General features: G+C 54.3%; 1 protein-coding gene across 4 annotated transcripts in view; it reads right to left on the bottom strand.

Annotated features, from left to right (window-relative positions):
* HPSE2 (heparanase 2 (inactive)) overlaps positions 1–17,189 on the bottom strand; it is a 133,083-nt gene that overhangs the window by 102,397 nt on the left and 13,497 nt on the right. For 3 of the 4 annotated variants that reach the window (XM_059730287.1, XM_059730285.1, XM_059730286.1), the window contains one exon: positions 16,755–16,916. The exons of the other annotated variant lie outside the window; for it this stretch is intronic. In XM_059730287.1, coding sequence (XP_059586270.1) covers positions 16,755–16,916 — 162 coding nt within the window. The remainder of the gene's footprint in view (positions 1–16,754; positions 16,917–17,189) is intronic. 4 annotated transcript variants of the gene reach the window in all.

The raw sequence follows: 17,189 nt of genomic DNA on the forward strand, positions 1-17,189 counted from the left end.
CAACGCGGATCAGAAGCCGGGGCCAAGGTTACAGAACGTGCTGCACTCGGGACATCAGAGAGCTCCTCTCCTAAAATAGGAACCATTCACCAATTCACAACAACACACGCATATTTTGGCAACGTATCGGCTAATAAAAGCAGGCCGTCCAACAGGAGGATTATCCTATTACTAATATTTTAAGTACAGTGCAGCAAATGACATTATAGCAGGATTTAACCCCTCGTCTCCCAGGGTTGCGCTGTATCGGACTGAAAACAAGCCTCCCTGCAGTCGGGAGGTTTTCATCCCCAAAGTCCAGCCCCTATTTCCGCACCATGAACCACCACCTACCATTGGACAGCATGGGTTAGGAGCCAGGGGCTATAACAGCACCTTTTTCTTGTGCTCTCAAAGCCAGAGCTGAGATCCTGCAATAGGTCGAGTTGGTTGCAACAGGACAGAAGTGCCTCAAAACCACACCGAGGAGTTCTCTCGCACAGACCTGCGATGCAAGTTTCTTGTTTCGTGACACTCTGGTTTCTAGGAAAAATTAACAGAAACATGTGCAACAATCTGTGCAAGGGAAAAACGTGAAGCGCTGCTTCCAAACAGGTGCAGCCGATTATCTGAGACAATTCTGTGCCTGAAAAACTTTATTTTCTTCACAAATTTTAAGAGCACTAAAAACTTCCAGATAATGAGACGTCCCTGAAGCTTTTAGAAAGTGTTTTCTCATACTCCGTACCTGGTATGACAGCTGCTTCTTGCAGCTATGGGGAGTTGTGGTTTTCCATTTGTGAAAATTCAAGTGAAATCTATCATTTTTTGGAAAGAGTCGAAGTCCTGGGGTTCTCAAATATCTTTACAGGTTGAACATTTGGAAAAGATTCAAGACTCCAATCAGCGCTGGAATATGTGGAAATATTTAACTCTCTAAGAAACAGTATATAAAATAAGCTGTTTCTCTGCTTGATGACTATTTCAGGATTGACTAATGACTTGTCTTGGTGCCAGACACCTCGGAGATGGCTCAAGAGGCTAATTTCCAAAACCTGAATTCATTGCGTTCTATCAAAGGAAGACTATTTCTGCATCAAACCCTTAGATCTGGGAATTTGCGTACTGTAAGATCAGAAACGAACTTTTGGACACCAATTTCAAAAGGGCCAATAATGGCATTCAAGCCGCAAAATATCTGTTAAATCTTTGAGGGAATGAACAAACTTTAAAACAAGGCCATCCTCTCGGCCCCGGGCTTGTCCAAGGGAACACCCGAGATGCCAGTCGGAGTCCCGGGATTTCGTTTCAGGAAGCGCTTTGGTGGCAGAGACCAAGGACGACACCTGCACTGTGGTCAGACGAAGTCTCTTCTGGCTTCTCCGAGCTTGCACGAGTGGCTGGGCCTCGGCTGGGTTTCGCTGACACGCACTAGCCCAGCCCAAGCTAAACTTGACTTGGACTTAGCATAGATGCAGATGAACGCTTCGCACCGGTGGTGTTCTGGCCCGAACAGCACGCGCTTTTCTGGTCAAGACACAGCCTCAGCGTCCAAACTCCAAGCTCAGCATTGCTTGCAGTGGTGGGGAAGACTTATCCGGGCAACTGCCAGGAGAGGCCAACACGCTCGGCTTGGTTTTGGAGATGTGCGGACAGCCCAGCCCCTTGCCCGCCTCGCAGGCACTTCCAGTATTGCTGCTATTCTTTTGCAAAGATGCAAAGTTGAGGGGCGGAAGAGACCGCTGTGATGATCCAGTCTGGTCTCCTGCACAGCACGGGCCAGGGGACTGCACCTTCCCGCTTGAACAGCAGTCCCGTAACTCCTGCTTGGGCCAGAACCTAGCCGTAGAAAGCAATCCGCTCGATTTAAACTCTGCACTGATGAAGAACCAGCTCTAGCTCTAGGGAAAGGGTCCCCGTGCTTCCTCTCATCATTAAAAATCCACGTCTTATTCTTAGCTGCAATTTGCCTGGCATAAGCTTCCAGCCAGTGGGTCTCATTGTGCCTTTTGGGCTGCAGCAAGGACAGACCTGCTATCAGAAATCCCTTCCCCACGCAGGTGCTCGTGGACCGAGCTCGCACCGGTTCTTAACCGTCTCTCAGATCAACTAAATAGAATTGGCTTTAATCATCTCCACCCCAACACCCATGTCCTTCACAGTCACTACTGGCACGGTGTCGTCCTCCCATCTTACAAGTGTGACCCACGCTCTTTGCTAGAGTTCGGACCTTGCACTTGGCTGCATTAAAATGCACGTTGTTCAAATGAACCCAGCTTGCCAAGCAATGATGTGCCAGCTTTGGAGATGAACGGAGCTACCACTGAGCCAGGGCAAGGCCGTAAGTCTGCGGAAGGTGAAGAGCAAAGATAAGGTGAAGTCTGGCGAACTTGGGCTGAGAAGCCTTTCCACGCCAGGCACAGGGGATGTGTCAGAGGAGAAGCAGGGGGATTAAAAGGAAGTAACGATGCTGGCATCTCTAGTGCCAGGAACCAAATGTGCAATGGAAATTGGTACAAAGCAAGGGTCCAGATGCAGGCCAGGGTGGAAGCATGCAGGAAACGATGGGCGATGAGTGCAACCCTGATACCAAGGGCGTAGGGGCCAGGAGGGAGAGAAGACGGGGCTGAGAAGGTCTCACTGGGCACGGGTGATCCTCGCAGATTGACTTTCAGACCGAAGAGGAGAGACATGAAAGAAAACAAGGGAACCTACAAAAGGGGAAGGCTGTGGCAGGCACGGGGCAATTAGGCCACGGACAGGTGCGTAATCTAGTGAGACAAAAAGGACAATGTTGATTTTCTGTAGGACGAGAGGTAACACGAGCCAGGAGACAGGAACATTTCGGGGAGGAACGACGGAGCATGGGGCGATGCCTACACCGGAGGGTGGCAGAAGCAGAGCTGCTTGGGGGGAGAAGTGAGGAGTCCATTTTTAGCCAGCTTGAGTCTGAGCTGGCAGAGACGCGAGGCCAGGTGGGAGGCCTGAGACGGGAGCAAAGGTGTCGATCCGTGCGTCCTGTCCCTGGAACGGGAAAGCCGACTCCTCCCCACATACGTGCTCACCCTGGCACGGTGCCGAGAGCAGGGGCCTGGGCACAGGAGCAGGCACAAAGGCATGCCCATCGAGGCGGATATAGCAATAAGGACCACAAAGGCAAAAGGACCGTCAGGGCATAACGCTACAGAAGCCAATGAGCGGTGACGCTAGGGTGGAGGAAGGCCTACCGGACATCAATACAGTGGTTCCCAAGTATCCTCCTCTTGCCACCCACCCTCCAAAGCCACCAGTTAGCCGATAACCCGCAGCAACCAAACCATTTGGGATGCAGTTGAAGCATCGCTGGGGGGAGCTGGTGCAGAGACATTTGCAAGTCCTATTGCCGCGACTGCAGCACGGAGGAGCATCTTTCTGCTCCCACCGCTGCATCTCCCAGCAGCCTGGACGTCCACCGAAGAATGAGCACCGGCTGCTTTGGCCAAGAAAGATTAAGAAGCTCCTGGTCCGCCGGGGTCCACCTGGGCAGATCTGCTTTCAGTGCGAACGAGCGCTTGGAGGCGTCCCACGCCACGTGCTGCGCTCCCACAGCCTGGGGAAGGCACTGACAGGAACCCGCGGAGGTGTTTGCACTGGATGTCACGTCCCTGCCCCGGGATTTGTTCAGCCAAGCCATACTTAGCTCTTTGAATCTGACTTCAGCCGTTTCCATCATTTCCATTGCTCTAAATTCTTTTCACATATTGATTTGCACGTAAATACAAAAGCAGACAGGCCGCCGGTGAGCACTGAACAAGGTGCAAAGGGGTTAAAGGAGCTGGGACCCACTGGCAGAGCGGACTTATTTTCCCACCTGGATAGCCAGGCGATGGGAGCAGCTCTCCGCTGAAGGAGACCGGGCTCGGGGCTGCGCAGCCCGGAGGGAGGAGCCCCCCGAGCAGCCCGGCCTCGGGAGTCTGGAACTGAAGGTCGTTATCTCATGCTTGATTTTGCTGTTAATTAAGTCAAATCCCTAGGAGGGGGAGTTTTGAACCTTTTGCGTGTGGGAAAGGCATTTGCGTCCCAGGTGTCCTGACAGGTGCTTAAAACAATCCAGCCTTGGAAAAAAAATAGCCACCCAGCGCCTTAGCCAAAAATCACCTACAGACAAAAGCACACGCTGGCCAGCAACTGCAATTCAAACCAGGCCTCCCACGCCCTCGGCCCTCCTTGCAAGCTGAGCAAACAGGCAGGCTTTGCAACAGGCCCCGCAGCCCACACGTCCAGGAGGCTTCGGACCACGGAGGGGCAGGGGCGAAGGGCCGCCTCGGCGACGAGATGCCCTGCACTGTGCGCAGCCCTGCGCCGCGGCCCGCCTGCCAGGCACGCGGCCCACAACCACTGGTTTTCGCTGCCCAGTTGCATGGGCAGGTCTGGATTCGGTGTGTCCCGAGAGCCTGAGCTCTCCATGCAGCCCAGCTGCTCCCTTGCAATCCACGGTTATCGACTCGGCCCACCCAGGAGGAGGTGTGCCGAGGAGACGGGCCATCCAGCATCAGCTACAGGAGAGTAAAAAGTTTCCTCTGCAGAGGGAGGGCACGGCTGTTCTCTCCGCAGCTTATTAGGGGCCATCCCCGAGCACAACCGGTTTCCTACAGCTAGAAAGTCTAGTCAAAGTGTTCCTAGGATTCTCATCTTTCTCTCTTTTCATCTACTTTGCAAATGCATAAATAGTCACATCGTCATCTGAGACAAGTGAATACTGAATCTTAGGGGTAAAAAACAGATGTTTCCCAATCTTCCTTAACAAAGTCGTATTTTATATACGGCTCTTCAATGGATTTATAGCCAATGAAGGGATGTTACTACATTAGCTCATGGAGGGGGTGGATGATAAAAACTGGAGAGGAAGAGCCAGACAAGGCAAAAAGAAGCTATCCAGAGCGCTGCAATTGGAGAAGCATGACAAATGGGCAGCACAGTGTGAGAGGGCTCCGGCAGAGCGGCGGATTGCCTGGCGGGGAGTGATTGTCCGCAGCTGGAGCACCGTGCAGAGACCATCTGGTATTTCTTAAACACGCTTTCCCCAGGTGATCCGATGCTCCAAGTGCCCCGGCAGAGAGAAGAAAAGAAGGGACTGTGAGTCCCAGCCCTATTTCCAATAGTCCCTAATTAGTTAATAGAATCTTCTTTGAATGGGTTTCAGTTTCTCCCCCGAAACCACTGCTCTTGCTGCCTTTTCAACAGAAAGTTATAGATTTCAATTCATTTCCTTAAGTTTTTCCTTGGCTTCAAGCAATCCAGGGACCGTCTCTCCCAGCACGGTGACAGGACACACCGCCGAACAAGTCAGAAATAGCTCCGCTTTCAATGCCAGCTTCCCTTTGAATGTCACTCAGCTTCACTCTTCCCAGCACCATTTGCAGGCGTGCGCTCATGTCTGTTTGCCTACGTCTCACCCCGTGCACCACAATGGAAACAATTCTGCATTTGTCTAGGTATCAGCACCGAGACAGAGACTGGGAACGGCATGCAAGCGCTAAGAGCTTCTACAAGACAGCTTAAGAAATGTGCAGTGCTTCGATAAGGAGTCTAATTTCCTGGACTATGATCCTTGATGAAGCTCTTTAGAACTTCCTGGGCTAATTAGTCTTGTTACACACGATCTTGTTGTTCTCGAGGCAGAGAACATTGCTCTAAGCAGCGGTGCAGAGGTGGCCGTCATGGCTCTGCAATTACCAAAGAGATCATTGCTCTTTCCAAAGTAGTAGAATCAGAATCCACTTAATGAAGAGAGAAGCAACTGGAAGCTGTAAATAATGGATACGCAGACAGATGGGAAATGGTTTAGAGTCGGGAGAAGGAGAAAAACACTCCCTGGAACCAAACCGCGTTCCCACCGGCAGGCAGCACCCCGCAGAGCAGCCCCACCGGCCGGATAGAAAGAGCATCCAGATCGCTCCCTGCCAAATCACGCTTACCAACGTGTGTGCCGTCCTCCTCCTCTCTGGTTTTTCCATGCAGCACATCTAGTCACAAGGCGTGGCTCCGTCCTCAGACGCACACCCCTCGCTCAGGCCACACAGGAGAAGGAGCTCAGCTAGCCAGGACTCCCCAGGAAGTTTCAAGCAACCTGCAAATACTCTTTTGGTTATTGCTCATGGGGAAGTTGCCACGTCTGAGCACACCAGGACGTGGGTTTGGGGCGGCCAACACCACCCTCACGGCAAGGCCTGCAAGCTTTGTAAGGGCCGCGCAATCGCCAGTCTTGGAGCAGCCAGCCATGCTCAACGCTGGGAGAAAAGTGCACTCTGCACGTCCAGCACAAGCATCTGGAGTCCCAGTCTGGGCACGGGGCAAACTCTGCAAACACAGCACAAGGTCCAGGCACGGCGGCCTCGGAGCATCCCTGAAACGGCACCCAGCTTTCCAGAAGGGCTCCCAACATAGAGCAACTCCCTGCAACGTCAGTACCTTGTGGATTTGCCTGTGTGCCGTGGGCACATCCCATATCCCACGGGCCAAGATCAGCGTGTATAAGAAAGTTAAAGCTTAATCCTAGCTCCCACTGCAAGAAAAGCACTTTCTGGATAGCGCACGCAGGCACAAGGTTGGAGCCAACAGCTGTGCAAGGTTGTATGCAGGGATAGCAATGCATACGAACATCAGTGGTGCCAGGCCAGTGGCCCAGCTAGCCCAAGAGCCTTGTTTCAGCAGTGGCAGAAGTGGATGCCATAGAGGGAGAGCCCTGAACTGGATCTCTCTACAGCGCTCCCTCCCCTATTCAATACCCTCCTGGCATCCACCAGTTACTGGTTTAGAGCTGCCAGAGGAAATATCTCCAACCCTTTGGCTCAACAGCCATTAACTGATTGCCATTAGTTACGAATGTGCAAGGCCTGCTATTCTAGGCTCTCTTGGCCAAAGATAACTAAGTGCACCAACCCAAGTAGTAGTCTAGATCTGAGCAGAAGGAAGAAAATGCATTTATATTAGCAACACCGTATAGCGCAGCTCGTACAAACATGTCTTTGAACGCTACCGGCAGCGAGCTAGGCGTGAGCAGCCCCAGCTGGCTCTCCGGTCTGATGCTTTGTTCGCTGCGCAAGTGATGAGGAATTTTTCCCCCCAGATGTTGATGGAAACCCAAGCAGGAGTGGATTTCCTCTGAGCAGGTATGGAGGTGCTAGCAGTATCTGGGAGAAATTGCTACCTGGCTGCGAGACTGGAGAAGGCTTCACTTCTTTTCAAGTCCAAAGTAATCCTCCGGGGTGGCCCACCCCACCGGCAGATATGAAAATCCTGTGGAGGATCCACATCATCCCACGTGTGCAGTGCCAGCTCCCAGGACTTAAAGCGCTTCCTAGCAGTAACTTGGAGCCTAGCAAGTGAGGACGGAGCCCAAAGAAGCGTTGAGCGCCGTGACCCCCGTGAAAGGTAAGTGCAGGACGGGCGCGGGCAGATCGGGATCCTGAAGAGAGCGGTGCGGATGGTGTGGCACATCACTGCATATAACACAACATACATTTTTCCCCAGTTCAGGCAAAACTAGAAGCTTTCCTAATACGCTAGGCACCTAGCACTACATTCTTCCATTTAAAATCAAAGCAAAAGCACATCTAATTTTATTGGAATGTGCACTCATTTCTTAGATGATATATAAAGTTTAAAAAACACACGCTAGGCAAACAAAATAGTCAAAAGGCATGGTTTTATTAGCCCTGCCACCATTATAGTTAAATGTACATCTCTTATTCAGATTCATAAAACAAAATCTAGTCTTCTTGAGTATCTTGACTGTGCCTTCAATACTTTGCTGTCAGTCATTTCTACGCTTGAGTTAATATGACCACCCTGAGTTAAGGTTGTTAGCTAGAGCTAAAAGCAGCCTAGAGGGCCATGAGCTAGAAGAGACGTCACCGGGAATGGCTAACAGACAGCAAGCAGCATGGCAGAAGAAAGGGTAGTTCGAATAGTGGAACATCAAGACCACTGAGAAGGAGAGAGGGCCTTGAACACCTGCAAGGCAAGAGAGATTAGCAGGCATCATCATTTTCATAACGAGGCATTAAGTAATGGTCTTTCTCACTGCTTCTCCCAGGCAGGTGGTTTTAAAAGTTTAGGTGGAGCAGGAATCCAGGAGGAGTACAGCCGCTCCCCTGCCGCCCCCCGCTCTGGACACAGCAGCTCGTCTCCTCCGCAGCCTGGACCAGCACCAGCCTCTCACAGGGAAGTCCAGCAAGGGTCTGATAAGCAGGAGGCGCTGGGTTCGTTTTGGGCAGGAGGATGGCTGCAGGTAAGAGAAGCCGCCCCTCTCCGTGGGCAGCAGACGGGGAGCCAGCGCTAGCGAAGCCAGGGGAGGGAGGCTGGTGGAGACCATTGAATGGACCCGTGCAGTAGCATAAGTTAAGTTAAGGTCCCCTAGGATGCCCAGCTGTACTCTACAGGGAAAAAAGTTGCATGGTTATGAGGGTCTTCTGGCTGGACGAGACCTCAGGCAGCCAGGACTGGAACACCATTAGTTCCTAACAAATACAGAAAGTTGCTTAGCCACATCCTGAGTCTCGTGGACCTCTCTGTAACAGGCACCATGCACTGATCACTGGAGCCTGGAGGTTGCTTAGGGACCCGTGATCATGACCCGAGTACAGTCAATACAGGCAAACGGAGCGCAGTCCTAATCAATACCAAAGAGCTTGAAAAGAGCGGCTGCCAAAGCAGAGGGTATGTTTGAGAAAAATTGATTGGGAGAACAAATTTAAGCAGGAAAAAATGTGAAGCAAAATTGAACAATCTTTAAGAAGAGTTGATTAGAGAAGCTATAAAGCCACAGCTCCGCAAACAAGAACAAGCGCGACTGGCAAAAAGCCCAACTTGGCATCCAGTGGTGATGGGAAGCGAACAGTTAGAATAACGGTCAAGGTACGTGCATTCGTGCCCGCATGGGTGCTTTGGGCAGGCTCACGTCGCCTTGAACAGGGGCCTGGACTAGATGGCATAATGAGGTCCCTTCCAGTCCTACTTTCCTATGGCCCTATGTGCATCCATGTATCTATAACCAGAGGTATATGCATACGTGTATGTATTTTATATCCATACATACGTCCAATGAAAAGCAAAAAATAAATAGCAAGCAATATAAATTAGAAATTACGAAGTGCAGAAGGCATCCGAGAAGAATCGATAGCTCGCAGGGATAGGAATATCAGAGTGAAATCAAACATCTAGGGAGCAGAATAAATCCCGTCAGTGGTGCAGGTCCATTGTTAACGCCGAGGCAAAAATGGCAAAAGAGTTGAATAGACTTGGAAAGAAGCTGGATGCTCACATGCTGACGAGTAGGACAGGTTCCTGTTAAGAGTGTTAGGATTCACCTGGTTAAATGCTCACGACCCAACAAGTGTCTTAATTTAGCCCACTGTAAGGTAATACAGCTGGGAAAAAAAGAATAAAAGGTTGTACCTCAGGATGGGAAAATCTGGGTGTGGACAGATGAAACAATTATGCTGGTTTTAAATTATACCTGTTCAACACGGGTCAGGTAGCGATTTCACGTGTCAACACCTGTACCACAGTGTAAGTGGAGCTAAACCGCTGTAACTTTAAATCTGCTTCATTCATGGGTTCAGCGATGAGTGCTTCGAGGAGGTAAATGTACCCCGCCTTTACCACGGCCTATCGTCACCTCTGTCCACAGACGCTGCCTGGGAAAGGGGCAGCCCCGCAAAGGGCTCGGCGTTATCTCACATACTCATCGCATCATGAGCGCTCAGGCGGCGCTGTGTGGAAAAAGGACCGGTGTGATTCTTGGCTGCGTTGTAAGGATGAATAATATCACACGAAATAGGGAAGGGTCTTGCCCTTGCACACAGTGCACGTACAAACACTGCTGGGATTCTCACCCGCTTCAGGGGCCCGCACTTCAAAGGCGATGTGCAAAAAATGATGAAGAGAATTCAAAGGAGAGCCACGACAATGAGCCGGACACTTGAAAACCAGCCTTACAGCACGAGGGTGAGAAGCTCGATCCATCTGCCTTTGAGGAGCAGGCGGACGGGTGACCTGGTGACCATATTAATATATAGAAGTCTATGCTAGTTCCAAGCAGAAAGACACAAGATCGGTGACTGGAAATTCAAGTTAGGCAAATTCAACCTTGAAATAAGATACAGTCTCTTAGCAGCTGGGATAATTAAACATCAGCACATCTTCCCAAGGAAGGTAATAGCTTTCCTAGAAGTGCACCGATGACATTTCCTGACAAGGCAAAGTTGGGAGGTGTTAGCAACACACAAGAGGGTCCCAATACCGTACAGAACAGGACCAGCACCCGGCTAGGTCGGACCAAGGGTCGTCGAGCCCAAACCCTGGCTCCGACAGTGGCTTGAGCGGATGGTAGAGGCAGAGCGCCGAACCAGACAGATGGAGAGCGACCCGTCCCCTATCCCCGATCCTCCCAGTCCCTGCCATCCACCTTTATTGGTCCAGAGGCGCCGGAGGCAGAGAGAGGAAGAACTGGACGACCTTGAGGTCTGGCCCAATAGAAACGGGATGAAGTGCAACGGTATAAAGCACAAGCAGATGCACTCGGGGACTAGCAGCAAGCATTTCTGCTGCAGCCTGGGGCTCCTCAGCTAGACAAGACAGCAGAGGAGGAAAACCTCGATTTGCGGCGGCTCGCAGGCTGACAAGAAGCCAGGTGCGCAACTCGGCCATGAAACAGGCAGCCGCAATCTTCGGTTGTATCAGGAGAAACACTTCCAGTAGGAAGCGGGAGCAGTTAGTCACATTAGTCCGAAATCAGGCAGACGCCGGGGCAGGGCGGCACCACGGGGACTAACTGGGCCAGACCAGCACGAGCTTCTGCAGGCTAAAGCAGCCTCGCTGCCTCCAGCAGATGTCACGACGAAAGCTTGTGCTTCTCTGAACGAGTTAGTCTCTAAGGTGCACCCTGCTCTGCCTTCAGTAGTAATAGTAGTCTGATCGTACAACGCACTGCCGAGACCTCAGCTGCAACGCTGCATCCCGTCTGGCCATCCGGGTCAGGACAGATGGACGTGAAGAACAGGAGCGAGGGCACTAGGACGGCTGGGAAGCAGAGCCTCTCTGGCAGGACAGACCCAGGAGCTCCGCTGTTTCGCCCCACAAAGCTCCCTTCGCTGCACCCCAGCTGCTTGGGCTGTAGGCACCTGCCTGTCCTGTAAAGGGGGGTGCACGCTTTCACAGACCAATATTGGAAAGCTGCACGTAGTCCAGCATCCACATTGTTAAAAGGACGCTGAAAAACCGGACAGGATGAAGAAGAAAGCCACAGCATGATTCATGGGTTGGAGAATACGTCTGACAGTGAAAGACTTCGAGAGCTTGGCCCATTCAGCTCATCAGAAGGAAGACTGAGGGGTGATTTAATTACAGTTTATAATTATCCTCATGGGAGAAAACACCGGGTACTGAAGGGCTCTTTAATCCTGCACAATGAGAACCAGCCCGGGGATGCTGAAGCTGGACAATGTGAAAATCAGACACAGGTTTCTAATGGTGATAGCGATTAACCCCTGGATTGAAGTGCCACGGGAAGCGGAGCATTGCCTCTCCCTCGCGGTCTTCCAACCCTGCCTGGCGGCCTTTCTAGAAACCATGTTTTACTGACATGCAAGGTGCCGGGCTCAGGACAGATGTCACTGGGTACCATTTAATGCTGCACAGGAGGTGAAACTGGACAATCTAATGATCCCTTTAGCCTTGAACTTAACCCAGAAGCTCCCTCCTGGGGAAGTGGAAGAAAAGAGGCAACTGCACGGAGAAGGAACAAAGGCACCGGACAGATAACTCTCCCACGAGAACTGCATTGCACCAGCCCCGCAAAGCTCCCGGTCTCTGGGGGAGGCTCACGCATGCAGGAGGCGGGGCCTAGCCCTAGACCCCCTGCCAAGCAACAAGAACAATGGGGCCTCGCTGTGCTCGGAGCGAGGAAACGGATGCAAAAGTTCTGCAACTTGGCTTTTCCCTGAAAATGTTCTTCATTCACGTGCACCGAACACCCCCCTCCACACAGTCCTGCCCCTCCCCACACGACCCCGTTGCCTCCATACAGCACCTCTGCACCCCCGCCCAACGCCCCAGCTACACACGCTGCCTCTACTGCACCCCTCCAGCCCTCGCCTACCCGCGCTGCTCCCCCTGCACATCAGAGCGGAGGACTCTACCTCGGACCAGGACGCACCGGTATTCCCAGCAACAGCCACCCAAACGCACAACTAGTCTGCACACACGAAACCTCTACGCGACTAGTCCCCGACCTGCCACCCTGCTCACACAGACCCTTGCACACACCACACAGTGACCCCAACACACACGCACAGCCACCCAGGATAACCGCCCACCCCAGCACACGCACACTCCCCCAGCAGTCACCCACCTGGGGGAAACACCCCAGGAACGGTTCAAGCCATTTCCCCGGAGGGCTGGGGTCTGCCATTGCCGTTTCTCTGCTTGGCGCTGCAGTAATACGGGCGTATGGAAACCCCACGGGGCAATCCTTGCCCCCTAGGCCAGGAAGAGCACAGAGCTCGACACGGGCAGATCTCTCCGATGCAGTGCCCACAAGAAGCAAGTCATGCCCCTGTTTTTAAGAGTCCCTGGCCATCCCCTCCTCCCATCGTGTTGCAGGCGCTCTGGTCTTTCACTTGGGTTGTAAGCGACTTGGGTGAGGATCCCCACATCGCACATTGTCACCTTGAACAGCAGGGAAGTACCGTGGGCAACTCTACTGCAATGAGAGAAGACCCCCAGGGCAGGATCCTCAAGAGTCCTGTGCATCTCGCTGCCACTAATACGTTCCTAAGCTGGGCAATGTCCTTTCGAGTCATAAACTCCTGGCAGGGCAGCATCTGCAATGGCATCTTGGGATCCATTGGTTCCACCGACTTGACCTTCAAGGTGAACAAGAAGGCTTTATTTTCATTTTTCGAGGAGCTAATGCATCAAAAGAGAAGGAGGAATTCCAACAGGGCGAGGGATTCACCCCGCGCAGGGGAGAGCCTGACCACAGCGCCAGGAAACGTTGTGCCCAGAGCTTGTCCAACATGTCCCAACCACACACTCAGTCCAATGAACGATACCAGCAAGTCTCCTCTGCCTCCCCTGTGTTTCCTGGACCATCATGGTGACTGCAAGCAACATGCATCTCCCCGCTGCCCACCCACTGCTTCTGCTCCAGGCTCTCCTCTGTGCCCGAGACTGGAGCACAACGCTGAGAAGTCTCCTGGACGGTGTTGGGAAGCCCCATGACTGCGCACGGCCATACACAGCTTAGCGCATGCCATTTTTTCTTGGCCCCATGCTCCTAGACCTACACCCTCCTGGGGTCTCTCTGCTCCTGCCCCGCTCTTCCCTGCTCATTCTCTTTGCAGCCAGGGCCCAAGGAGGCGGCGAGAGGAGAGAGAGCTGATGTCCCAGCCCCGGGTCCTGGAGCCTGGCCTGCACAGCCAGGAGGGGCAAACCCCAGGGAAGGCCTGCTTTGCCCCAGTTGGGCTCTTGCACGCACCAGGAGCCGTGAGGGGCTGGAGCAGGCTCAGTCTGGATGGAACCGCAGCCAAACTCTTAATGAGGGCAAGCGCATTCTCCAGGGCTCGAAACTCAGCCAAATTTCACATCAGGGCGCCCCCCTTGCCAGATTCGAAGACGCGGCGCCAAAGCCTGGAGGCTTTCGACCTTTCTCAATGAAACGGGTGGGGTCAGCCCAAGGTAGACATCCCACACCAGAAATTTCAGGCCAAATTATTCAAGTTTGGCAAAGTTCTGAGCAATGAAAAACAGAGCATTGTCGTGCAACGCGCCAGGCTTTGTTAGGTCTTGGCAACACAAACGGCCTTGCCTGCCGTCACCGCCGTCCCCCGCGAGGCCGGAGGGCAGCAGGAAGGGGAAGGGATCTTCTCCAGAGACGGAGGGAGAGTCTCGCTCCTGTGCCCTTGGCCTCGGGGCGAAGCTAAACTGCTCTGGGCAGCTTCAGCCTGAGCCGTCTCCCCAGACGCCGGAGCCTGGTGAGAGCAGGAAGGGAAATGGGTCCTGCAGCGAGACCTGCCTTGCCTGGTGCTGGCGAAGCAGAGGGTGCTCCGGGCAGAGCGACTTTTCCTTACACGCTTTCTACCAGGGGATGCCTTTGTATGGTGTAAAGGTGCCTCGACAAAGCCTGGGCTGGGAGGGTGTAGCTGGGGCTGGTCCTGCTTGGAGCAGGGGTTGGATAGATGCGACCTCCCGAGCTCCCTTCCCCCTCATTGTCCACGTCCACGCAGGGATTGCTGTTCCACCTTAGAGGACGTTCCCACTGGTCTTACCGTACCAAACCAGGGGCAGGGCACACCGTTTTAACGCTGCCATGGACAAGGCCGAGGCCAGGCGGGGCCATGGGGTCTTTCCTTTCGTGACTGCAATATTTGGCCGCCCTCCACTCTGTTGCAGCCAGCGATGGTTTTCTATCACCTCCCTCTCCTGCTGGGACCTGCCTGCGCCTACTTCTTTCTCTCCGGCTTTCCCCACAAGCAAGCGTTCAGGGTTTGCAGAGCCTCTTCCCAAGCAGCAGGAGTTTGGGAGTGAAAAAGGACTCCAGCGTGCAGACAGAGATGGGCAAGACCAGTGAACCAGGCGCCCAGAGAACGGTGCGTCAGCTGAAGCCAGGCTGCAAACGGCTGAAGTCAACTCCGGGCCCAGGAGGAGGAGGAGGTTTTGGGCTGGGCAGCCTGCGGGGCCAGGAGCCCCTCCAGAGCCGCCGCGGCCGTTACCTCAGCAAACATTTCTAGCTCGGAGGCATCCTGGCCCGTGCTTGCGGAGGGGAGAAGCTGTTCCCCAGCCACACAGGATAAAGGAATCACGAGAGAAATCCCGGCTCTGGCCGACACCTCAGACACCCAACTGCACGGTGCGAGGGAGGAGGGTGTAGGTGTCCGTGCAGCCAGGCTAACCAGGAGGCCACGGCCAGGCGAGAGCAACCAGAAGCAAGCAGAAGGTGGCTTCAAACCAGCGACGACAGGGGGCCCGTTAGGAAAAGGGCTTTGGGTTTAAGGTCCGCTCATAGCAAAGAGGACCTTGGGGTTCAAGGTTCATTGATGGGTCTGGCAAGGGACTTGTGTCACAGAGAGATGACAGACAAAGCCCACCCCTGGGAAGCGAACCCGGCGCGTGCAGAGAGCCCCGGACCGCTGCGCCGTTCTGCGCACCGCCGCTCCGAGCCCGGCGCACGCCGCTCCGACCAGGAGCCTCCGTCCAAGCCCGAGCCGAGGGTGGCGCAGGCGAAACCCTCCTCCAGCGCCTCCTAGGTGCTCGGACTTTGCAGGCAAGGCAGGTCCCTCTACAGCAGATGTCCAGCCCCCTCCATCCACCCCAAAAAGACCGAATCCATCACCGAGAGGGGAAATATTTACACAAGTTAGTCTAGCTCCAGTTAAATATTATGCTTAGCTGTCTAGAGCCTGTGTTCCCAGGCCACGTCTATGAAATCAAAGCCTGAACTTCATAACAATTACGAAGCTGCACCGCTCGCAGTCGCAGGGCGCGAGAGCACATTAACGGTGCGGTATGAAAACGAAGCGACTCTGCTTCCCTGGACGTCCGCGTGCTCCTGCAAACGCCCAGGGAGGCGAGGAGCCGGCCTGATCCGCAGGTAGCGCCTCTGCTCTGCCGGGTCGGGGAAGGCGCTGGCAGCGCCTGCACGGGCTCAGAGGCGGCCCGGGAAGGCGCTCGGGAGGGAACAGCCCCGGCTCTCCCGGGAAGTTTGTTTAGTGGAAAGTAAGCAAGTTGTCAGGGGCGAAGCTGACAGTGTTGATTCCAGCAGTTGTGCCGGGAATAAACAGCCAAGCAGATTATGTTACTGAGAAACGGCTCCGAGGATCCCGGTGTCGGCCACGCTCCGCTCCAACCCCCGCGCAGCCGGTCCCGCGCCCCAGCCACGCTCTGGAGCCCCCACCCGGCCCCCTAGGAGCCGCGCCGGGGGCAGAGGCAGTGCCAGGCTCGGCTCCCTTCTCCCTCCCGCTGGGCTGGAGCTCGCCACGCCGTGCGGAGGGTCTGCACGCCCAAAGCCAGGTACCACCCCGGGCCCTGCAGAGGGGCATCCATCTCTGCAGCGGCTGTATGGACTCCCCCGCCCCTGAAATACCACCCTGCGGGGCGCCAGGGCCTCGGCTTGATTTACGAGCCTCTTTGCTCCTCCGTTTATGCATCTGTGGTTCACGGGGCTGTGGGTGGTACGAGCAGTCATCAAGGGGCATTGGGGGGGCTGGCAGCCCAGCCCGCCAGCCCTCCCTGCCTGGAGACGAGCCCCGTTAATGGGTGCCCAGAATGCGGCAGCCCCCGTCCTCCCTCCAGGTTCTGGTCTGTGGATAATACAAACACGGCCAGGATACAGACTCATCTCGGCCCCGCCTGCACCATTATCTCTTTGCATTTGCTCTTTAATATTTACTGGGTTCATGTAAAGTGCATGGTCTGGAAAAAAAAAAGAGAGCTGCGGCTCAAAGGACTCCAAATTTAGCAATTGCGGGAACGGTTAGCAGGGGCATCTCTGCAGCGCTGGTTTCCACCGCGGCCCGCTTACGTGGAGCATCTGGGAAGCGTGTCCCCAGCGCCAGACACCGGGGAGACGCTACCTGCAGGAGATGCCGGGGCTCCTCCGCCGCGGCCGGCGGATCCCAACCAGCCCAGACGCCTGGTAGGAAGGCAGCAGAAGCCGGGTGCGCGCGGCTCTCGGCTAGCTAGCAAAGGGCGAGCCACAGCCCCGGGCCCTGGGGCCGACCTTGCCGCCTTACCTGTTAGCGTGAGGTTGCTGTACGTGTTTGAGAACTGCTCCTTTAACAAAACCAAGTGCATCTGGGCTGCCTTCTCCCTCTGCAGTTCCAGCATAATGTCTGGGTGCTGGGCGATCTTACAGCCTTTCTGCTTATCCAGGGCAATGTCGCTGCGCACAATGTCTAGAGGAAGAAGGAAAGAGAGAGAAAAAAGGGGAAGAGCCAAACCTCAGCTTTCAGTTCCACCCAAAGGGGCCAGATGCTCGAATCAGTCCCAGCCAGCGCTCCGGCCAGACAAACGGCACCCGGCCACGCGCGCTTCCAGCCCAGGGTCAGCACCAGCACCCGCACCCGCAGGCGCTTCGGCCCCACGCGCCGCATCCACTCAAGGCCTGTGTTCATCAGACCTCGCATCTTCCCGCTGAATCCCGAGTCACCACCTGAAACGCCCCCGCC

Source organism: Alligator mississippiensis, chromosome 6, assembly GCF_030867095.1.
Source record: "Alligator mississippiensis isolate rAllMis1 chromosome 6, rAllMis1, whole genome shotgun sequence".
Taxonomy (NCBI): Eukaryota; Metazoa; Chordata; order Crocodylia; family Alligatoridae; genus Alligator; species Alligator mississippiensis.